This window comes from Podarcis raffonei, chromosome 6 (genome assembly GCF_027172205.1).
Source record: "Podarcis raffonei isolate rPodRaf1 chromosome 6, rPodRaf1.pri, whole genome shotgun sequence".
NCBI lineage: Eukaryota > Metazoa > Chordata > Lepidosauria > Squamata > Lacertidae > Podarcis > Podarcis raffonei.
In genome coordinates, this window is record NC_070607.1 from 46,985,618 (window position 1) to 47,003,236 (window position 17,619).

Sequence of the window (17,619 nt, forward strand, 5' to 3'; positions counted from 1 at the left end):
CTGCGAATATACTTTTTTAAAAAAAGTCAAGGAACAAAGGCACGAGGAAGGGGCAGATGGCAAGCAATAAAACTCATTCCCCTTCATTAGAGATGCAAGTTTGTGCAGATCTGTGCAAGCTGCATTTTTCAAACTTATCTCCTGCTGTTTGAAGGATCGTGGGTCTCCCGGTAGTTGCTGCCTTATTAGAAAATTTCACTAGGCAGAAAAGGAGCGGCGGGGAGAGAAGTTAGGCTGATTGGGGTGGGGGTGGGGGGGTTAGAAAAAAGAAGAAGAATCAGAGCCACACTGCCCCTGGCGTTGATAGTCCAGAAGGCAGCTAAATTGGGAGCAGTTGCTATTTTCAGCACCAAAGCTGTGAACAGCGTCAGGGAGAGCATGGAAGGGAGTCCTAGCCGAGGCTGGGTTGTTGCAAGAGGCTGTCGACCAGCTCGAAATAGGAGCGGAGAGATGTAATAGTTGTGACATCCTCCTGGCAGCGAAGCCATCGAGACCCGGCTTCCTGCATCGCTGGACTTGGCGACCAGCCGATCTCCCTGCTGAGTGCGTGGATGCAGCGGTCGGGGGAAGAGGGCAAACATGCGGCACGTGAATCTTTCTCTCCATAGGAAAAAGCATAACATCCTCCCGGGAGGCGGCTCCCCAAAGCAAGGCTTTCTACGCAAGCTCCGATCAAAACCACTTGAGGCTCCAGAAGATCCGTGCAGCCGGCTCCAAGAATACCCTCCTCCTAGGGAGCCTAAGACCTCAAGGATGCATCAGCTCCGTCTAAGTTTCTCACGGTTGTGATGTTCCGGTGGAGTTCACCCATCACGGAGGACCTTCCATGTTTCTGGGTCTTGTGGATCGCCTTTCGTCTAAGCTTCCCTGAACCCGTTCCCCCCTCCCTCTGAGGTTTTCCTAAAGATTAAATGGAAAAAGAAAACTGTCTAAGGACGCAGAGCTTCTCTTGCGCTCTTCATAGTGCGATTCAAGTCCAGGTAATTCCCCCCCCCCCATTATAATAAACCTATTTTAATTTTTTTAATGACATTTTCATACTCTAAATAATGAAATTCATATTACTTAAGAAATTGTCAGTCCCAAATACCACTTATTTGGGAGAAAAACTAGCTTGATTCACATCTACCATGGAAGAGTTTTGAAATGGTGTTTGAGGACAGAGGTTTCCATTCAGTTCTCTGCCGAGTGCTTGGTAGCCTTTATATATAGACAGTACTGATCATAATAAAGAAGGGGAGGGGGAAAGGGACAACTAATCAGCCAATTATCTGAAAATACAATGTGTTTGCTTTACATCTGATGTCTCAGCACCAGCAGTCCCAATCCACAGGTTGAAAGGTCGCTGAAAACCAGTTGGTATTCTTCCCATTTAGACTAAAATGGAAGAGGTGTCCCTTAGATACGCAACTTCCTAGCTGCTTGTTGCTGTCTATTAATTCAACCCATTTCCTGCAAGCTGGAGAGCATTTGAAAAATGCCATAATTTGAGCCTCCTTTTGTGGAGTTATAACAGGGAATGATTGCTTGCTGCTTGAGCTTTTCTTTTGAATATCTATGTAATATTTTTCAGTTCTTGGGTGAGCCTCTATTTTTCTATTACATTTCCATTACAAAATACCACACTTATTCAATTTGCAGGTTTTCTTAAAATATATGTCTGAGAAATACACTCAGAAAGAAAGTAGACACCTCACGCCTAAAACACTTCAGCAATGTCTCTCTATAAAACGTGTACTTCAGTTTTCTATTGATCTAAGGACTGCCACCCCCCTCTCCACCTTGAGGGTAAACTTGTAATTCATTAAACTGGAGATTTCAGCTAATTGATTTACCAGTAACGGAACCCACTTATAGTGGACCATCCTATGCTTAGAAGTTATTATATGAGATTTTGGTTACGGGATGGAATCACTCTAACCATGCACAGGATTCTATAAAATGACAAATCAATATGTACCCCAGGTCCTGCTCTAAACCTCAGTCAAGTGAATGAAAATTGGAGGATAGAATCAATGTACTGGATGTGGCCATTCAAAGTTTCTTTAATTGAGCAGTTTTAAGTTGTTTAATTTAAACCCTTTAAGGTTGCCATTCTAAGGTTGGTCTCCTCCAACCTTTATATATATATATATTTCCCATTGTTCACAAAGGGAGAGCCAAAATTGGGATGGCATCCTTGCCAGCTTCTGGGGCTGGTGTAATTTTCACTCTGGTTTGGGGACATGCTGGGGGGCGGGTGGACTGGAAAGCCTTCTGGTGCATCACTAGCATGTTCTGTTCTTGGCTCTACCAAAGTCAGATTTCCAGTTTTGGTAGGACAGAGGCTGTGCACAGTTCTGCAGCAGGGATTAGGGGACATCTAACATTAGATCTCCCACCCTGAGATCAGAGCTCACTTCCAGGGGCCAGTAAGTGTTGGTGCAGTATATGTTCAAAATGTCCAATACGTAGATGTTTGGACTCTTATTCATAAGTTCAGATAAGGCGTGAAGGGATTCTTTATTTCAGGCGAAGTTCTTTCGGCATTCACTGAGTTGGCTGGTCTTCCAAGTTTGATAGAGTGCTGCACAAGTTTAAAGTACTCTCATAGCATACTGTCAACATAGAATACCTGTGCTCAGAGATCTGCATTGGTTGCCAATTTGCTACCAGGCCAGGTTCACGGTGTCATTATTAGTATATAAAGCCCTTAACAACTTGGGACCACTTTACCTACCCAAGTAGGTCTTACCCCATATATGACAATTTGACCACTTTTATTGGCAGAAATGGCACTACTACAGGTGCCACATAATACTTGTTCTGCATTTGTAAGTACCTGATATTTCAGTGTGGTAGCCCCTACACTTTGGAACTCCCTGGCTATTGAGATCAGGCAGGTGCCTTCACGGTATTCTACTCGGCACCTGCTAAAAACATTCTTGTCTAGACAAGACTCCTCAGGTGCTTAGAAATTAGATGTGAATTTTAATCTTTTTTGTATTTAAACTTTTGGTATGTTTTAAAATATTGTACTTTTTCTTGATTTTCTTTTTTTATCTTTTCGTAAACCACTTTGAGGGTTTTTGGGTTTTTTTACAATCAAGCAGTATATAAAATTTTATAAAATAAATAAAATATGCCATTCCAGTGCTTTATCTGACTCTAAAGATTGCTAGTTAAAGTCAACAGCAGCCAAAGCCGTGAACGCTCTGTGGTATTCTGTGAACTATTTAAAGTTTTCACTCTCCCTGCATAAATAGTCCCCTCTATGAACTGATGCAGGACAGTTCCACACAGAAAATTGAAATGTACTCTGAAGTACACATGTTGCAACTCATTATCGGGGCCCTGCTTTCAGGCCACATCACACATGCTACATCTCCTAAATTGATTCAAGATCGAGACTCCAACCCTTCTGCTCACCATATGGAGCTTGTGCCAATTGCTCTTCTGATGGTATATGTCAAGAGTTCTATATCATCAGCTCAGGGGCTAGGTCAATTTATCTGTGACACAGATACAGATTAAGCCTTTCTGATTTCACACAAGATTCCCCAAATGTCAGTCTGTAGCATATCAGCAGCCATTAGATTTTAGAAACACTGATTGACAACGAATCTGGAGAAGTAGCAGTGTGATCCCATGTATGTCTACTCAGAAGTAAGATTCATGGACCTCAATGAAACTTACTCTCAGGAAAGTATATCTGGTCTCTCTGATTTAAATGAAGTTGATTTTCTGGTTGCACCCTTAAACTTTGTGACATGGAATAAGATTAAGTGAAAAAGATATTAAAGGCAGCTAGCAGTTTTATTTCTAGGCAGTTACAGCTGAAGTACAGGTGCAAAGTATTTCCCTGGGAAGGAAAATGGAATGATAAATCTTTATGGAAGTTATTATTATTTTAATTTATTTTATTTCCAAAGATTTCCATACCACCTCTCAATTAATAGAATTTCTCAGTCCAATTTACAACAACAGAATGAAATAACAACTGAAATGTGCATGGAAAAAGAAACAGCAATGCTATCCATTAAAAAGCTGGGGGAAATGAAAATGCACATAAAACAAAACAACACAGGTTATGTTACTCTGGTTTCTCTTTGGATTGTGTAACAGCACAGGCATCAGGTCAGCCTCCCATGGGAACAAACTGCACAAGCAGGGTGCCACCACTGTGAAGGCCCTGTCTCCATTCACCACGCACATCACCTCATAGAGCAGGAGCCTCCAGAGAAGGGCCTCTGAACCAGATATAAATGCAGAGGTAGCTAACCTACCATTTCCATCATCCCTGCCCACTGGCAGTGTTGACTAGGGCTGATGGTCACAACTAGAAGATCACAAGTTGACCACCCCTGTCTTTACGTATGGGCAGGTTGATGTGGCAGAAGGTGAAGGTTGCATCCTTTAATGTAAGCTGCCTCAAGCCCATGTGAAGTTGATGGGATAACATATATTAGATGATACCATTTTAAGAACTTAAGACTTGTCTTGCTTGATCAGTCCAAAAGTATCTCTAGTCTAGCAACAGTAGCCAGTCAGATTCCATTGAGGGCTTACAAGCAAAGCAATAGCCTTACTCTGATGCTTGTCCATAATGGCTGTTATTCAGGTATCTACAGCTTCTGAACATAGAGAGGTCCTATGCAGGGATCATTCCTGCCCCCACCACTCCCACATTTGCTTCAGGTTCCATGTGGTTACTCTTCAGGAGATACTTCTATGTCCAAATACCTTACTGGTTCTATAACCAGAGGCTGGAATCCTTTACTCAACTATGTGGCAAAATCCTACTGAACGCAGTGGGAATTACCTCTGAGTAGACATGTCTACGATTGCATTGTGACTCTTTTAATATACAAATAAATGTGTGAAATGCATGCTAAAGGCACAAATCCCTCCTTTCTCAAAAAGATGGCTTTTTCACTTTCTTGCTATCATGACATAATAAAAAGTAACTACAAGGGCTCTTAAAATATATTGCATTTTTAAAATATATATTGAGTATATCAATGAGAAGGCTGTAGAATCGTGCTGTAAAACAGGCCCCATTCATGAAATCTTCTCCCAGTAAGATTGAAAAGACGCAGTGCTAATTATTCTTCAGCAAGATTTGTTCTCCTGTATGTTTGTCAGTACTAGACCTCATAATATCTGGGGCAGAAATTGAGCTAATGCGGGTGGCTCCTTTCCAATCCCTCAGGTAAGGGGGATGATTTTTGAAATAAGTCACATATTCCAATGTGTGATTCAAAATGAGAAAAAAACATGAAATGCTTTGAAGCAGGAATTGCTAGCAACAAGAAGACATTTCTGCATTGCAGAAATCAAAGTCATTTGAAGACCCACACCACATACATTCCAGGCTTTTTGATTGGGGCATCTGATCAGCTGCTGAGGAACTTGAGCAGGAGAATGCCATTGCGTTCATTTTCTACTTGAGGGCGTCACATAACTTCTGATTGCCTCTATGGGAAATAGTGAAGGGCCATGGCTCAGTGGTAGGGCATCTGCCTTCGATACAGGTCTTAGGTTCAGTCCCTGGCATATTCAGGGTGCACAGGGGGAGACCCTTATCTGAAACCCTGGAGAGCTTCTTATAGTCAGTGTAAGACAATACAGAACTAGATGAACCATTTGTCGGACTCAGTAGAAAGCAGCTTTCTATGTTCCTATGTAAATGGGATGCTGGACTTTGGTCCGTTGGTGTGATCCAGCATAGCTAATTTTTAAGTGAGGTCCTGAGTATGTACAGCTGTATGTTCATGTGCTCCTCCTTTCATACAGTGTGTCAGATATGCAGGTTACCAGTGGAATCAGGGGAGGAACCAGAATGGGCAGTCTCATTCCACCCTTCACATGTTTAGTCTCCTGTTAACTGTTTGTAAAGGACTTATGATGCAGAGTCTCTCTCTCTCTCTCTCTCTCTCTCTCTCTCTCTCTCTCTCTGTGTGTGTGTGCGCGCGCATGTGTAGTTCTGTATTTGCAAGGGCCTCACTCTGGTGTAGCATCTTTTGTGCACACAAAGACATATTGTAAGCTGTGTGGTGTACCTGCCAGTGGGGACTGAGCCACCCAGCGCTGAAACTGGAGTGACACCATAACATTCGTTCCCAAGTGTACCGCTTTGCTCCTGCTCTGTTCCAATAAATGACAGCCATTCGTTGACATGGGAGAAGGTGGAAGTGTGTATTTCAGGGCACCAGTTGGGTGAGGAGGGAGCTAAACCAGCCAACTGATTCTAGTGATCCCAGACAGTGAGAATCAAGCCTGTTGCTATCTTCTTAACCTCGACTCTGGGTCATGCTTGAGTGTGATAGAATAGGGAAGATTGTTGGAAAATGATGTCATGTTTGCCCTTGAAAAAGCAATTAGTGTTCCGGAGAAGCTAACCTAACTGAAACCTGATATGAGCTCTGGCAAGCTGCTGACAGATAGTTATCTCCTAAGCTGTGCATATATTCGGAACTTACCATATGCGACGTACTGTACTAAATCCAAATACTTCATTGAGGTAGAATAAACCACCCTTGAATTCTATGGCTTGAATATATTATGGAAATTAGTGCTTAATGACAACTTTTATTTTACTTCTCCTGGTCACAGGAAAAGGCAACATGCAGTGAAATTCATTGATATCCATCTCTATATTTCTGATTTTTAATGAATTGGTTGTGGATTTTGAATACAATGGAGATAATTGTGCAGGGAAAAATATTCTATATGAAAATTGATTTATTGGAAAATGAGTGATGTTTATTTCTAATTGGAATGACAAATCTAGGGAAGGCTGAATTAAATTTTTTTTTGTTAGTTAAAGGAATCAATGCACAGATTACCGTATGTACCTGTCGCTTCCTTCCTTTTCCTCTTTTGTACTATGCTATGATGCACAATAAAAATTAAGATTAGGAAAAAAAAGATGTTGAGATTCCCAGACCACCTGAGAAGTCCACTGTGAGGGAAGCTGGTACAGAACGGGCTGGATTGTGTCAATGACTTACAAGTAGCTACCACCACTCACTCTATCCAACCTAATTCCTGGTGAGTGAAACACCCAAGACCTCCATTTTATTTAGCCTACTTTTAGCAAGCTCTGTCTATCCTGACTGCAGCCAGGCATAACTCAAATCATGGCTCTCTTTACCTCTCCTTTAGCCAAGTACAGACATGAGCAATATGACAGAAACTTTGAGCCATGCAAAATATCCAGTCATCTTCAGAATCCAATACAAAAGATGTATGGGGGACGGGGAATCTTTTTCAGCCCAAGGGCTACATTTCCTTCTACGCAACTTCCTGAGGGCTACATGCCAGTGGAAGGAGGGAACAGAGGCAAAGGGGGGGGGGGCTTGGGAGAGTTCTGAGGGCCAGGTAAAGAGGCCTTAGAAGGCTGTATTCAGCCCCCAGGCCCAACCCTGATTTTATAATAATAATAATAATAATAATAATAATAATAATAATAATAATACTATTTATACCCCACCACCCATCTGGCTGGGTTTCCCTAGCCACTCTGGACAGCTCCCCACAGAACAATAAAAACAGAATAAAACTTCAAACATAAAAACTTGAAGGGCTGCCTTCAGATGTCTTCTAAAAGTCAGATAGTTGTTTATTTCCTTGACATCTGATGGGAGGGCGTTCCATAGAGTGGGTGCCACTACTGAGAAGGCCCTCTGCCTGATTTAAGACAGTGAAGCTGGATAAATTAGAAGTAGCATAAACAACAGTTTTAACCATGAGGCTACTAAGGCCTTAGGCCCTCAGTTTTCCAGCTCAGGCACTAGGGAGCGGGGGGCGGGGTCCAGTGACAGATCTGGGGGTCTCAAATTTCAGTGATGCCAAAATTTGGTGCCTCTCAGCCTCTTATGCTCCATTGTAAATCACAGTTGCAGTGCCCCTGAGGCTCTGCACCCAGTGCAATCAAACCAGCCACACTCTCTTAAATCTGCCTGTGGAAGACTCATGTATTTATGCCATCTTAAGCCACTTGGAGGAATGACCCCCTTTTCTCTCACTAGAGTCCAGGTTAGGTGGGGAAAGGGACTGACAGGCGGAATGACGTACTCCATTCACAGCTGTCAAAGGGAGTTTGAGGTAAACATCACAGAAGCAGGTAATTCTTCTGAAGATGAGAGATTTGTGTTTCTCCAATGCAGGAAGGTATGGGGGGGGAGGTGAGACAGCTCTGCGGGACAGACACACTTCTTAATTTTGCTAAATTTTACTTGGCATGTGTCTCAAGAAAACATTTAGTAAGAGTTCAGAGTACATCAACATTTTGTGTTTGTGTAGGTAGGTAATGTTCTTGATGAACAGTACAGTTATTCATCTCACCACAGTTTCTTGTTATTAATTCAGTTACTCACACCCAAGCTTTGTATTACTTGCCTCATTCTAAATTCTCTCAGTTGGGGAATTTTAAACTCAAATAAACATTTATGGGTGGTTAGGGACCCCACCTTTATATGTAAAACAACAGACTATTTAGGGTCCAGTCAAGCTGCTAGTATAAATTCTATCCTGTTTTGCATAGAGTTGATAGCAGGTAGTACTTTAGATCTCATATACTTGGGGGGGGGGGGAGTTATCAAGCAAATTCTCCTAACTTGAATTTGATGTCATAAATAAATAGGCAGTGGCCATCTTTTCCATTGTGCACTGAGAGTCTGGAGTGACGTTCTGGATGCAGGTATGTGAAGTGTGGAAAGATATATTATTATCCAAACACAGGAGGCTGCTCTCCAAGGTTCTAGTTGTGCTCATTCACACCATCAGCTACTGAAAACTAGGCACCCCAGGCCTTCTGCTTGCACAAGTTATGGTCCCCACCCCATTCTTTTTCATGCTTCCCTTTCTCCTAGGGATCTGAGCATGCATGTTCCTTTCAACTCTTTCTTTATCTACACAACAACCCTGTGAAGCAGATTAGGCTGAAATACAGTGGGTGCTTCCAGGTAGGGGTAGGTTGTTGCGACGGATCATGCAGATTCAGTTTTTCTGTGTCTGTGATTGGCATGTTAGCCAAGAAAGATCATGCTCCATATATCATAGAACTGTAGAATTATGCCCTTAGGTTCACAAACATGTTAGACCCAGTTCCTAATGAACATAGCATTATGTATGGTTTATGTATGGTTTGGATATTTATGAAAATTCCTCTCCCCGCCAAACAAATAATTCTATATGGTTGAAAAGATGTTCTATATTTTATGCAAATACCTTGAGCAATGCGAATCTTAAGAAGATAATTCAAGGTATCACTGATCAATGCTGCTGATTGAGTACCCTATATAATGTCTTCCAGAATAGCATTGTTCTTCCTAACGCAAATCAATCGATCATGCTTCTTTAATGAAGTGATTGTGGCTTTATTGGATGGTAGTGACAAGAAATGGGAAGTAATGGCACAAATGAATTGAGTAAGGATATTGATTGGATTTGACCACTGAGGAGAGGTATACTTAAAGTGAAGGAAAATTATTTTATTCCATGTGAACACGGGACTTTACTTTTGGGGTGGTACATACCACCCAACCACTAGGTAGTGCTACCTATTTTGACTTTTGTGTACCTAATGCGCTAAGATTAATATCCAGCTTTGCTAATGTACATAAACTATCTGATTCCTTTCTTTTTTTTTTACTTCTGTGCTCTGCTTCACAATGAACCTGAATGTTTCCCTTTGAGCTGAAGACTGTGCCTGGTAACAACTGGATTCTATATTTTCAGCAGCAGCAACAAAATTGAGGTTCTCCCATGACTGTTTCTTCATTCTAAATCTTCATTCCAAGTGTGGGGTCCACATTTTGGCCCCAGACATGAGGCTCCCTAGCTCTTCAACTCTCTTTGTGAGTGACTAGGTTATAACCAAAAACTGTTTTAGAAGGAGGCTTCCTTTGCCCCTCCCTTGGCTGGGGACAATGCTGCCTTGGGTGGGGGGAGGAGATCTGAGTAAGAGCGTGTCAGAGAGCTGAGTTTTGGACTCTGGAAAGCTAGCAACATTTCTGGGGGCAGGCTGGCAGTCTCCCTGGAAAACTATTATGTGGAAGCCATGGATCTGGGCTATGTGTTGGAGTGGTTTAAACACTGCCTCTGCATAGGCTCAGTATCCATATTTGTAAGCAAACACAATTTTTTTTTAAAAGGCCAATACCAGTGACCTCCTTCCAGGAGACGAAACCTGGGGAAGGACTGCACCCCCTCTCACTGCTTGGAGAATTAGGCTGTGCCTGGCAACAGTAATCAGTACACGAATATAGTTTTAATCCACAAATCTATCAGAAATTTAATTTGAGAATTTACTATGTAAAACTTAAATACGCTGGAAACTTCTTATAAAACAGGAAAATGAAATCAGTGGTGCTTTGATGCTTTTAACACCCCATCTCTTCTTCCCTTAGACTTCAGTATTAGCCTTGCTCATGATTTTTCAACACACACACACACACACACACACACACACACACTGCTGCAGCATTTTATTTAAAGAATCAATGGCCTTGTAGAACAGGAAAAGGGATGGGAGGAAGCACAGACCTTATACTATTCTGCACTGCCTCTCTGATGAGAAAAAGAGCAGGAAGCTTCAAGGCTGCCTCTTCTGGCTTTAAAAAGCTGAGACAGTTATTGGGGACACAAGAACTGCTGTAGGCTTAGGATGAAGAGGGTGTGGGTTATCGCTAAAGGAAGTTAAAGTAAGTATTTTTTCCTTTTCTTTATTTTCTGTGTTTGCCTAGGCCACCCAAAACATGAGTTTTCTGGGCAGCTCACAAAAGAGAGAGAGAAAAAGCAACAGGAAAAATGAAATGCGATATCAAAATACAAAAATGTAATATCATAAAACAATAAATTGCTGCATGTTCCCGCCCCCTTTCCCCAGCAGATGAAAGGCAGATGGCACTGCAGATATACAATAAATAACAGATCAGGCATTGTGAACTAAAATTCTAAGATCACGAGCTAGGATCAAGCTACTGTACATGTTACATTAGCTATGCACCTGTGTCTTTATGTGCAGGGGCTCTTAGTCTTAATAAAAATAGCCCTAATCTTGATAAAAATAGCAAGGAGGTTAGGAGGACTTTAACCCTTTGCCCCCTGCTGTGTTCCTACTCCAAATTAGGGCCTATAAAATACAATGTCTCTCTGCATTTTCTCCACACTGTGCATAATGTTATGTTTCTCTCTATACATCTTGCATAAGTTGATATGCATTACTCATCTTTTTCTGAACTAAAAAGCACCAAACGTTGCAGTGTTCCCTCATAGGAGAGTTGTTTTAGCTTCATGATGGTTTTTGTTGCCTTCTACCGAACCTTTTCCAGCTCTGTAACTATCTTCCCGAGGTGTGTCAACCAGAACTGAATGCAGTATTCCAAGTGTGGTTGCGTTTCAGGTCGACTCTTGCAGGAATCAAAGGATCACAGGGTCGGAAGGGTCATCTAGTCCAACCTCCTGCAGTGCAAGGGAAGGAGATCTTTCTTGGCTGCTCATCCTGAGGCAATTGCACTTGGCTCCAACCAATGTGCAAACCAGAGATGGGTCCAGGTTTCTGTGGGTGCTCAGACATGACACCAGTTAGCTAACCCGGAAGAGGCAGGACATGCAAACTGAGAATTCTCTTATGCTGCATCTGATCTTCACTGTGCACAATGGAAATGCTATCATTTCCCTGGGCCCTCTGTGACCAAATGCCCAACTCTGCCACCCTCTGGAGCTGCCCGTGGTGCAAATGGCAACTTGCAGAGGTGAACAAATGGGGTTTAAACATTGTTGCCGGGTTTGAATCTTTGCAAATCACGCAAACAGAAAGTCTGAATGAATCAACATGTTTATTCCACTCCTTTCTGCCTTTGCTTGTTTTTCAGGCTTTCGGAGCAGCGATCAACCATCTTGTGGGCACCATGTCTGTTCAGTGAAATCCAAGGTCCCACCTGAGACACTACCATGTTCAGCGACAAGAACAGCACTCCTTTGTCCCAGAAGCCAAGCAAGAAGAAAACAAGGCCACAGGGTCTCCCTTCCCCAGCTCTGTGCTGTGCCTGTGGACTGTGCATCATGCTCGCAGGCATTAACATCACCCTGGTGGGAGCCTTTGCTTTTGGGACATTCTTGCCTGTCAACAACCCTCCCATTGTCATCGGTCCCATCCTTTTGGTTGTGGCATTCACCTTCTTTGGGGCGTGCTGCATCTGCAGCCGGAGACCTCCTGCTCACGGTGCAAGGAAATCCAAACCGGGGGCCAATATCGGGCTCATCAAACCTGGGAGCACAGCTTTTGAAATTGAAACCAGCGAGCACACAGTTCAAGACACCACGGCTGTGCAACTAAGCCCAACCAACTCCCCCATGTCCTCCAAAAGGTCTACCCCTGTTCATGAGAATTCAAAGACCTGCAAACTTTTTACAATGGATAGCAATGGGCCGGCGGCCAAATACATAGCAGGTGGAGAATCCATACAACTGAATTTGCCCAGAGACATGGGCATGTCATAAAGCCAAACTGGAGAATATTTATGAGTAGCTGGGCAGCAGGCACTTCAGCATGTGACCAGATGGTTAGATGAGCTCGCAGCACACCAAGCATCTGGGATCCAATTTAGTGTTGGCCGACACGTGCATCAGAATATGTTGAGAAATTTAAGGGAAAGGCATAATAAAGTAGCAATTACTTAGAAATCAATGCACAGCTGAAGTGGGAAGTGCCAGGCACTTGTGTGGAAGGACTGGATTTTGAGCAATGAAATTAAAATGAAAGATGGCACATACGAATCAGCAGGGCACAGCTACTGAAAACAGCACAGCCTCTGGATCTCATTCATTATTTTAATGGGTTTATAAATGATAATATGGTGGTCAGAATCTGATGATACAAGAACAGTGGGAAATTTATAGATTCTGATTATTTTTTTAGAAGGAATGTGGATCGTAATGAACATTGAACAAGGAAAAGAAAATTGGCACTCAGATTTAATGAGGTTGATTTGTTTTCTTATTCTGAGGTCAGTGCTTCTTGAGTGCAATTTAAAATCCATCTGGCCTCTTGTTTTGCCCTGCCTTCACACTTTCCTCCTTTTCACTGCTTGCTGCAAAAGTCACTGGAAGTTCCACACACAAATATTGCCTTGATTGACCTCCCTCCATCCTCTGGTTTTCAGATTCATGTTTCGGTTGTGTCACTGGCAGCAGGCTCAGCTGCGTTGGGTTGGGTTTCAGATGGTTCTACAGAGGATGTGCAGGGTAGCAATGGTCAGAGTTGCAAGGTTACAGAGCAAACAGGAGGAGAAATCATGGAAAGACTTTATATAACAGGAAGTGGGACAAAACAACATTTTATAACTAGCTTGCAACCAGCAGGCTAGTCTGAACATCCACCCATTTGGGAGGAAAATGGCTTGACCAAGATTTGACCTCTGAAACATGGATATGTATAATAAGGAGACATGTGCAGAAATATATGGTGACAAACATTAGTGCACATAATGGAAATTTTGATCTCTTTACATCTTAAGAAGAGTCTTAGGTTTGGGGGAAATAATCACTCAAAGCCCTTCTTATGCAACTACTCTATGATATTGGTTGTGAATGAGAGAATGAACATGTTCTCCTCTGCTTGTATCAAAATACCAGACAACACAGTGATTTCAGGGTTAGATGGTCCTTTCCTGAGGTCATTAGAATTGACGATGCTTCAGAGAAATATGTTGTGTGTTGGTTGTCCAATCAATGGCCTCAATCTATCTCAGAAAGATTCATTTTTTTTAACTTGCAGATATTATTTGTCCCCTAAAAGTAAAGTGGCCTATTTAGCTGAGACTTCCACATTTTGCTTGGGAGCATCTTTTTACTGTAATAAGAGAAGCGATGCAGACTAGGCTATAGTAGGGATGCTCATGACATTTCCCCCATCTGAATTTCTCACCAAATTTTGGTGTTCCAAACTTCTTGCAGTGATGCCGATGTGTTTGTGATTCTTCCAGTCTTGATTTCTGGCCTTTTTAAAAAGACTATTGGGCATGTACAAATTGCTGGTTCCCCAACCCCTTGTTTTCACCTTCTTATGTTTTGCCTTTGCATGTCATCAGTCCACACTGAACATGTATGCACATTAAGGAAGATATCGGGCAACACACCATTATAACCTGGGATCATGCCGTTCTTCTGTGTGCGGTGACCAAAGGAAGGGGAATGCAATGTGAAGGGAAAGTCAGAGGGGAGTAAGAATTGCTGGGAGACAATGATGGTGAAAGAGACAGATGCAGGAGGAGCTGGCAAGGGGTGGGGTGGCACCACAGACCTGTATTGGGATGGAGCGGGGTTGGGGCAAGGCACCAGCGAGGCTGAGGCAGGTGCATCAGAAAGAGCACTGGATTGGCTCCACCAGTGCATCTGTGTCACCTGACTTTGCTGCCACCCTACATCACTCCATCCCATGCGGACACGGAGCAATGGTTCCAAACTACAAGAAAGAAGATTCCACCTAAACATTAGGAAGAACTTCCTGACAGTAAGAGCTGTTCGACAGTGGAATTTGCTGCCAAGGAGTGTGGTGGAGTCTCCTTCTTTGGAGGTCTTTAAGCAGAGGCTTGACAACCATATGTCAGGAGTGCTCTGATGGTGTTTCCTGCTTGGCAGGGGGTTGGACTCGATGGCCCTTGTGGTCTCTTCCAACTCTATGATTCTATGATTCTATGATTCTAGTAGTGAGAGTGCTGCTGTGAGACCATGTTCACAGCACCACCCCTTCCCTACCAACCACTCTAACAAAGAAGAGAATAAATTAGTGCAGAAGAGCAGAAAAGAAGATCTAAGGGAATGCTCCTATGCTCCCTAGGTAAAGGGTAAAGGTAAAGGGGACCCCTGACCATTAGGTCCAGTCGTGGCCGACTCTGGGGTTGCGGCGCTCATCTTGCTTTATTGGCCGAGGGAGCCGGCATACAGCTTCCGGGTCATGTGGCCAGCATGACTAAGCCGCTTCTGGTGAACCAGAGCAGCACACGGAAACGCTGTTTACCTTCCCGCCAGAGCAGTACCTATTTATCTACTTGCACTTTTACGTGCTTTCAAACTGCTAGGTTGGCAGGAGCAGGGACCGAGCAACGGGAGCTCATCCCGTCGCGGGGATTCGAACCGCCGACCTTCTGATCAGCAAGTCCTAGGCTCTGTGGTTTAACCCACAGCGCCACCCGCGTCCCCCTATGCTCCCTAGAGTTGGTCTATTTGACTCCCTCCAATTTGGGTTCAGTGAATAAAATAAGGCACATCCTCCACATCTTCTGTTTGGCATGAGCCAATGGTGCTGGCTCTGTTGTACATCTGTCAGAAAGGTAGGCTTGCCCCACAGTAATCCTATGTGTTTTTTCTCAGAAGTCCCACTAAGTTCAGTGGGTTGTATCTGACTTATCCTCATAGTAGACCCACCGAAATTGAAGGAGAAGTTAATCTGTCCAACTTAAGTCCATTGATTTTAATGGGTCTGCATATCAATGATGTCAGTGAGTCTGTGTTCAATGAGTATGACTTAGGTGGATACAACCCACAAGGTCTTACACCCTAGTAAACAGGTTCATTTTCTGCACTGTTGATAGCTATCATTTATTTGTTTACCATGCATATTTGTGTTATAAAAGGGATATTTCTCAAGGGTCCATCAGTTGCTTACCACCTCTTACCTCAAACTGAAAAGGTATGTTTTACAGCAGAAAGAAATTCTGAGGTGATCATTCTGTCTCTCACCAGTAACCTGTTAAGGAAGGTGACATGTAAACCAAAAAGTGCAGCGAAGTACATAAGCACCAATCTTCCTGAAACTGATAGTGGAAGTTCTTCAAGAGAAGCTGATATGACTGAAGTAAGTGGCTGAACCCACTCATGGAACAATGCCTGAATGAATGGGGTGCACTGGCCCAACTCTTATACCAAGGGGGTTGACACAGGAACTCCTGCAACTGTGGGGACTACAGGGTTGTGTGCAGGATAGGCCCCTTCTCATAGTTGCGGAACATGTGACCAGTGGGGTAGGCGGCTGGTGGGTGCTGGCCTGCACCGGTCCCCCTCATGTATGCTTTTAAGGTGTGAGGGGCTTAATCTGAACCTTCCAGAGAGACGAGAGATTTAGAATTCATTCACATTTGGCAGAATATTCTTCAAAGACAACTTTCATAGTCTAAGATGCAGCACTAACTAACAAGATGCTCCCTACAAGTGCATCCTGAGAAGCTGGATGTAATAAGAGCCAAGTGCTTATTATGCTAGTACTTAATTGTTGTTGAGATTTAACACTGTAAATGCACCCTGAAATTAGCACAAATTGCAGCAAAGAAAAGAGCCAGAAATATGTGATGATGCATTGTTTTAGTGAGTAAGCCCATGCATGTTAAGGTTAACTACTAAATTCTAGTAATTTTCTTCATTGTCACCTTGATTTAAATATTTTCTTCAGTACATCACGGAGAAAAATGATATTGCCCATTTTAGGGAGGTCTACATTTAAGGTTCTTATCGTCAATCTGTACAACAAGTTGCTTAACTCCATTTTCTTCTAATGGTGGAGAACTTTGAAACAATCCAAAAGCAAGTGGATTTGTGTTATTTTTCAAATTCCTTTCTTGTCTTCAAAAACTGAATGTTTTGGGGAGTGGGGGCATTTTGCACAGTAAGCAAAACAAAAAAAAAACAGCTGCCTGAATTACTTTTTAAAATGGGGTGTTGGGGTTGGGGTAGAAGGCACTTTTGTTCCCGTTAGAAACATGTTGAATTATGTCAATTTCATTGTGTGAAATGCTTGTGGCCAGTCCTGTACAGAAGCACAGTCTTTGGAGTTAACATGTGGTCATGCTTCTGGTGACAGTTTCCATGTTTACAAAAGCAAGTGACTGTTTAGCACGTGTTCAGTGCTGCCCTTTGGACTTTCCATGTGTTCAATAAAATATATTCAGATATTTCCTTAGTCTTCTGCAGCCAGACCTGAGCAACCTCATTCTTATCAATCAATGCGTCATGCCGTAACCTTGGGAGAAGCAAGGTATACACTGGATGTTGTGAAAGAGGTCCATATATTATCAATGGCATATGATGGGTTACCTAAGAACTGGAGATGTGTGTGTGTCTCTGTCTAAACACTACAGCCCCATCAAAACAATTTGCAACATGATCTGCTTTGGCCTGCAGTCTGTTCTGATTCACCATTCGATCAATGCGTCACTGGAAAACGTAAAAGTCACTCAGAAACTACTCAACCAAGTTCCTTAAAGAAGGAGATGGTTGATCTTACAGAATCAAGAAACCTTTTAGGCCTGCTTGATAGTTTGATGGCTCTGTTAAGTGAACTTTAAACTTCTGATTTGACTGTTTGAGAACCTAGCCCTTTAGAGCAGCGCAACACTTGGAGCTGACTAACAGCTTTGATTTTTGGACCTATTTATCCAGAACAATAAATACAATGTCATCTTGACACTGTAGACAGAGGCAGATTTAGGCAGCATGACTGGTTCTGCTGCACTGGGCGGCAAGCATAGGGGGCACTGCAGGGCAGCACAACTATGATGTAGTAGTGAATTGAGCAGAACGGAAGGTAAGCGGGGAGGGCAAATTGATCAGTGCACAACCTGCTCCAAACAATCCCTC

At 42.9% G+C, this 17,619-nt stretch overlaps 1 protein-coding gene and 1 long non-coding RNA gene across 2 annotated transcripts; both read left to right on the forward strand.

Moving 5' to 3' along the window:
* The first annotated feature begins 300 nt into the window (after positions 1–300).
* Positions 301–14,420, forward strand: TMEM275 (transmembrane protein 275). Its single transcript, XM_053392555.1, has 2 exons — positions 301–980; positions 11,862–14,420. Exon 2 carries the CDS (start codon positions 11,941–11,943, stop codon positions 12,487–12,489), a length of 549 nt encoding a protein of 182 aa, XP_053248530.1. The 5' UTR covers positions 301–980; positions 11,862–11,940; the 3' UTR covers positions 12,490–14,420.
* Positions 14,421–14,697: 277 nt separating this feature from the next.
* Positions 14,698–16,934, forward strand: LOC128415834 (uncharacterized). Its single transcript, XR_008331081.1, has 2 exons — positions 14,698–14,827; positions 15,203–16,934. It is a non-coding gene; the product is annotated as an uncharacterized LOC128415834 (long non-coding RNA).
* The last annotated feature ends 685 nt before the right edge of the window (positions 16,935–17,619 follow it).

Bases quoted from the DNA above. Each gene is read 5' to 3' on its own strand.
- TMEM275 (XM_053392555.1), top strand. From the start codon at position 11,941: ATGTTCAGCGACAAGAACAGCACTCCTTTGTCCCAGAAGCCAAGCAAG.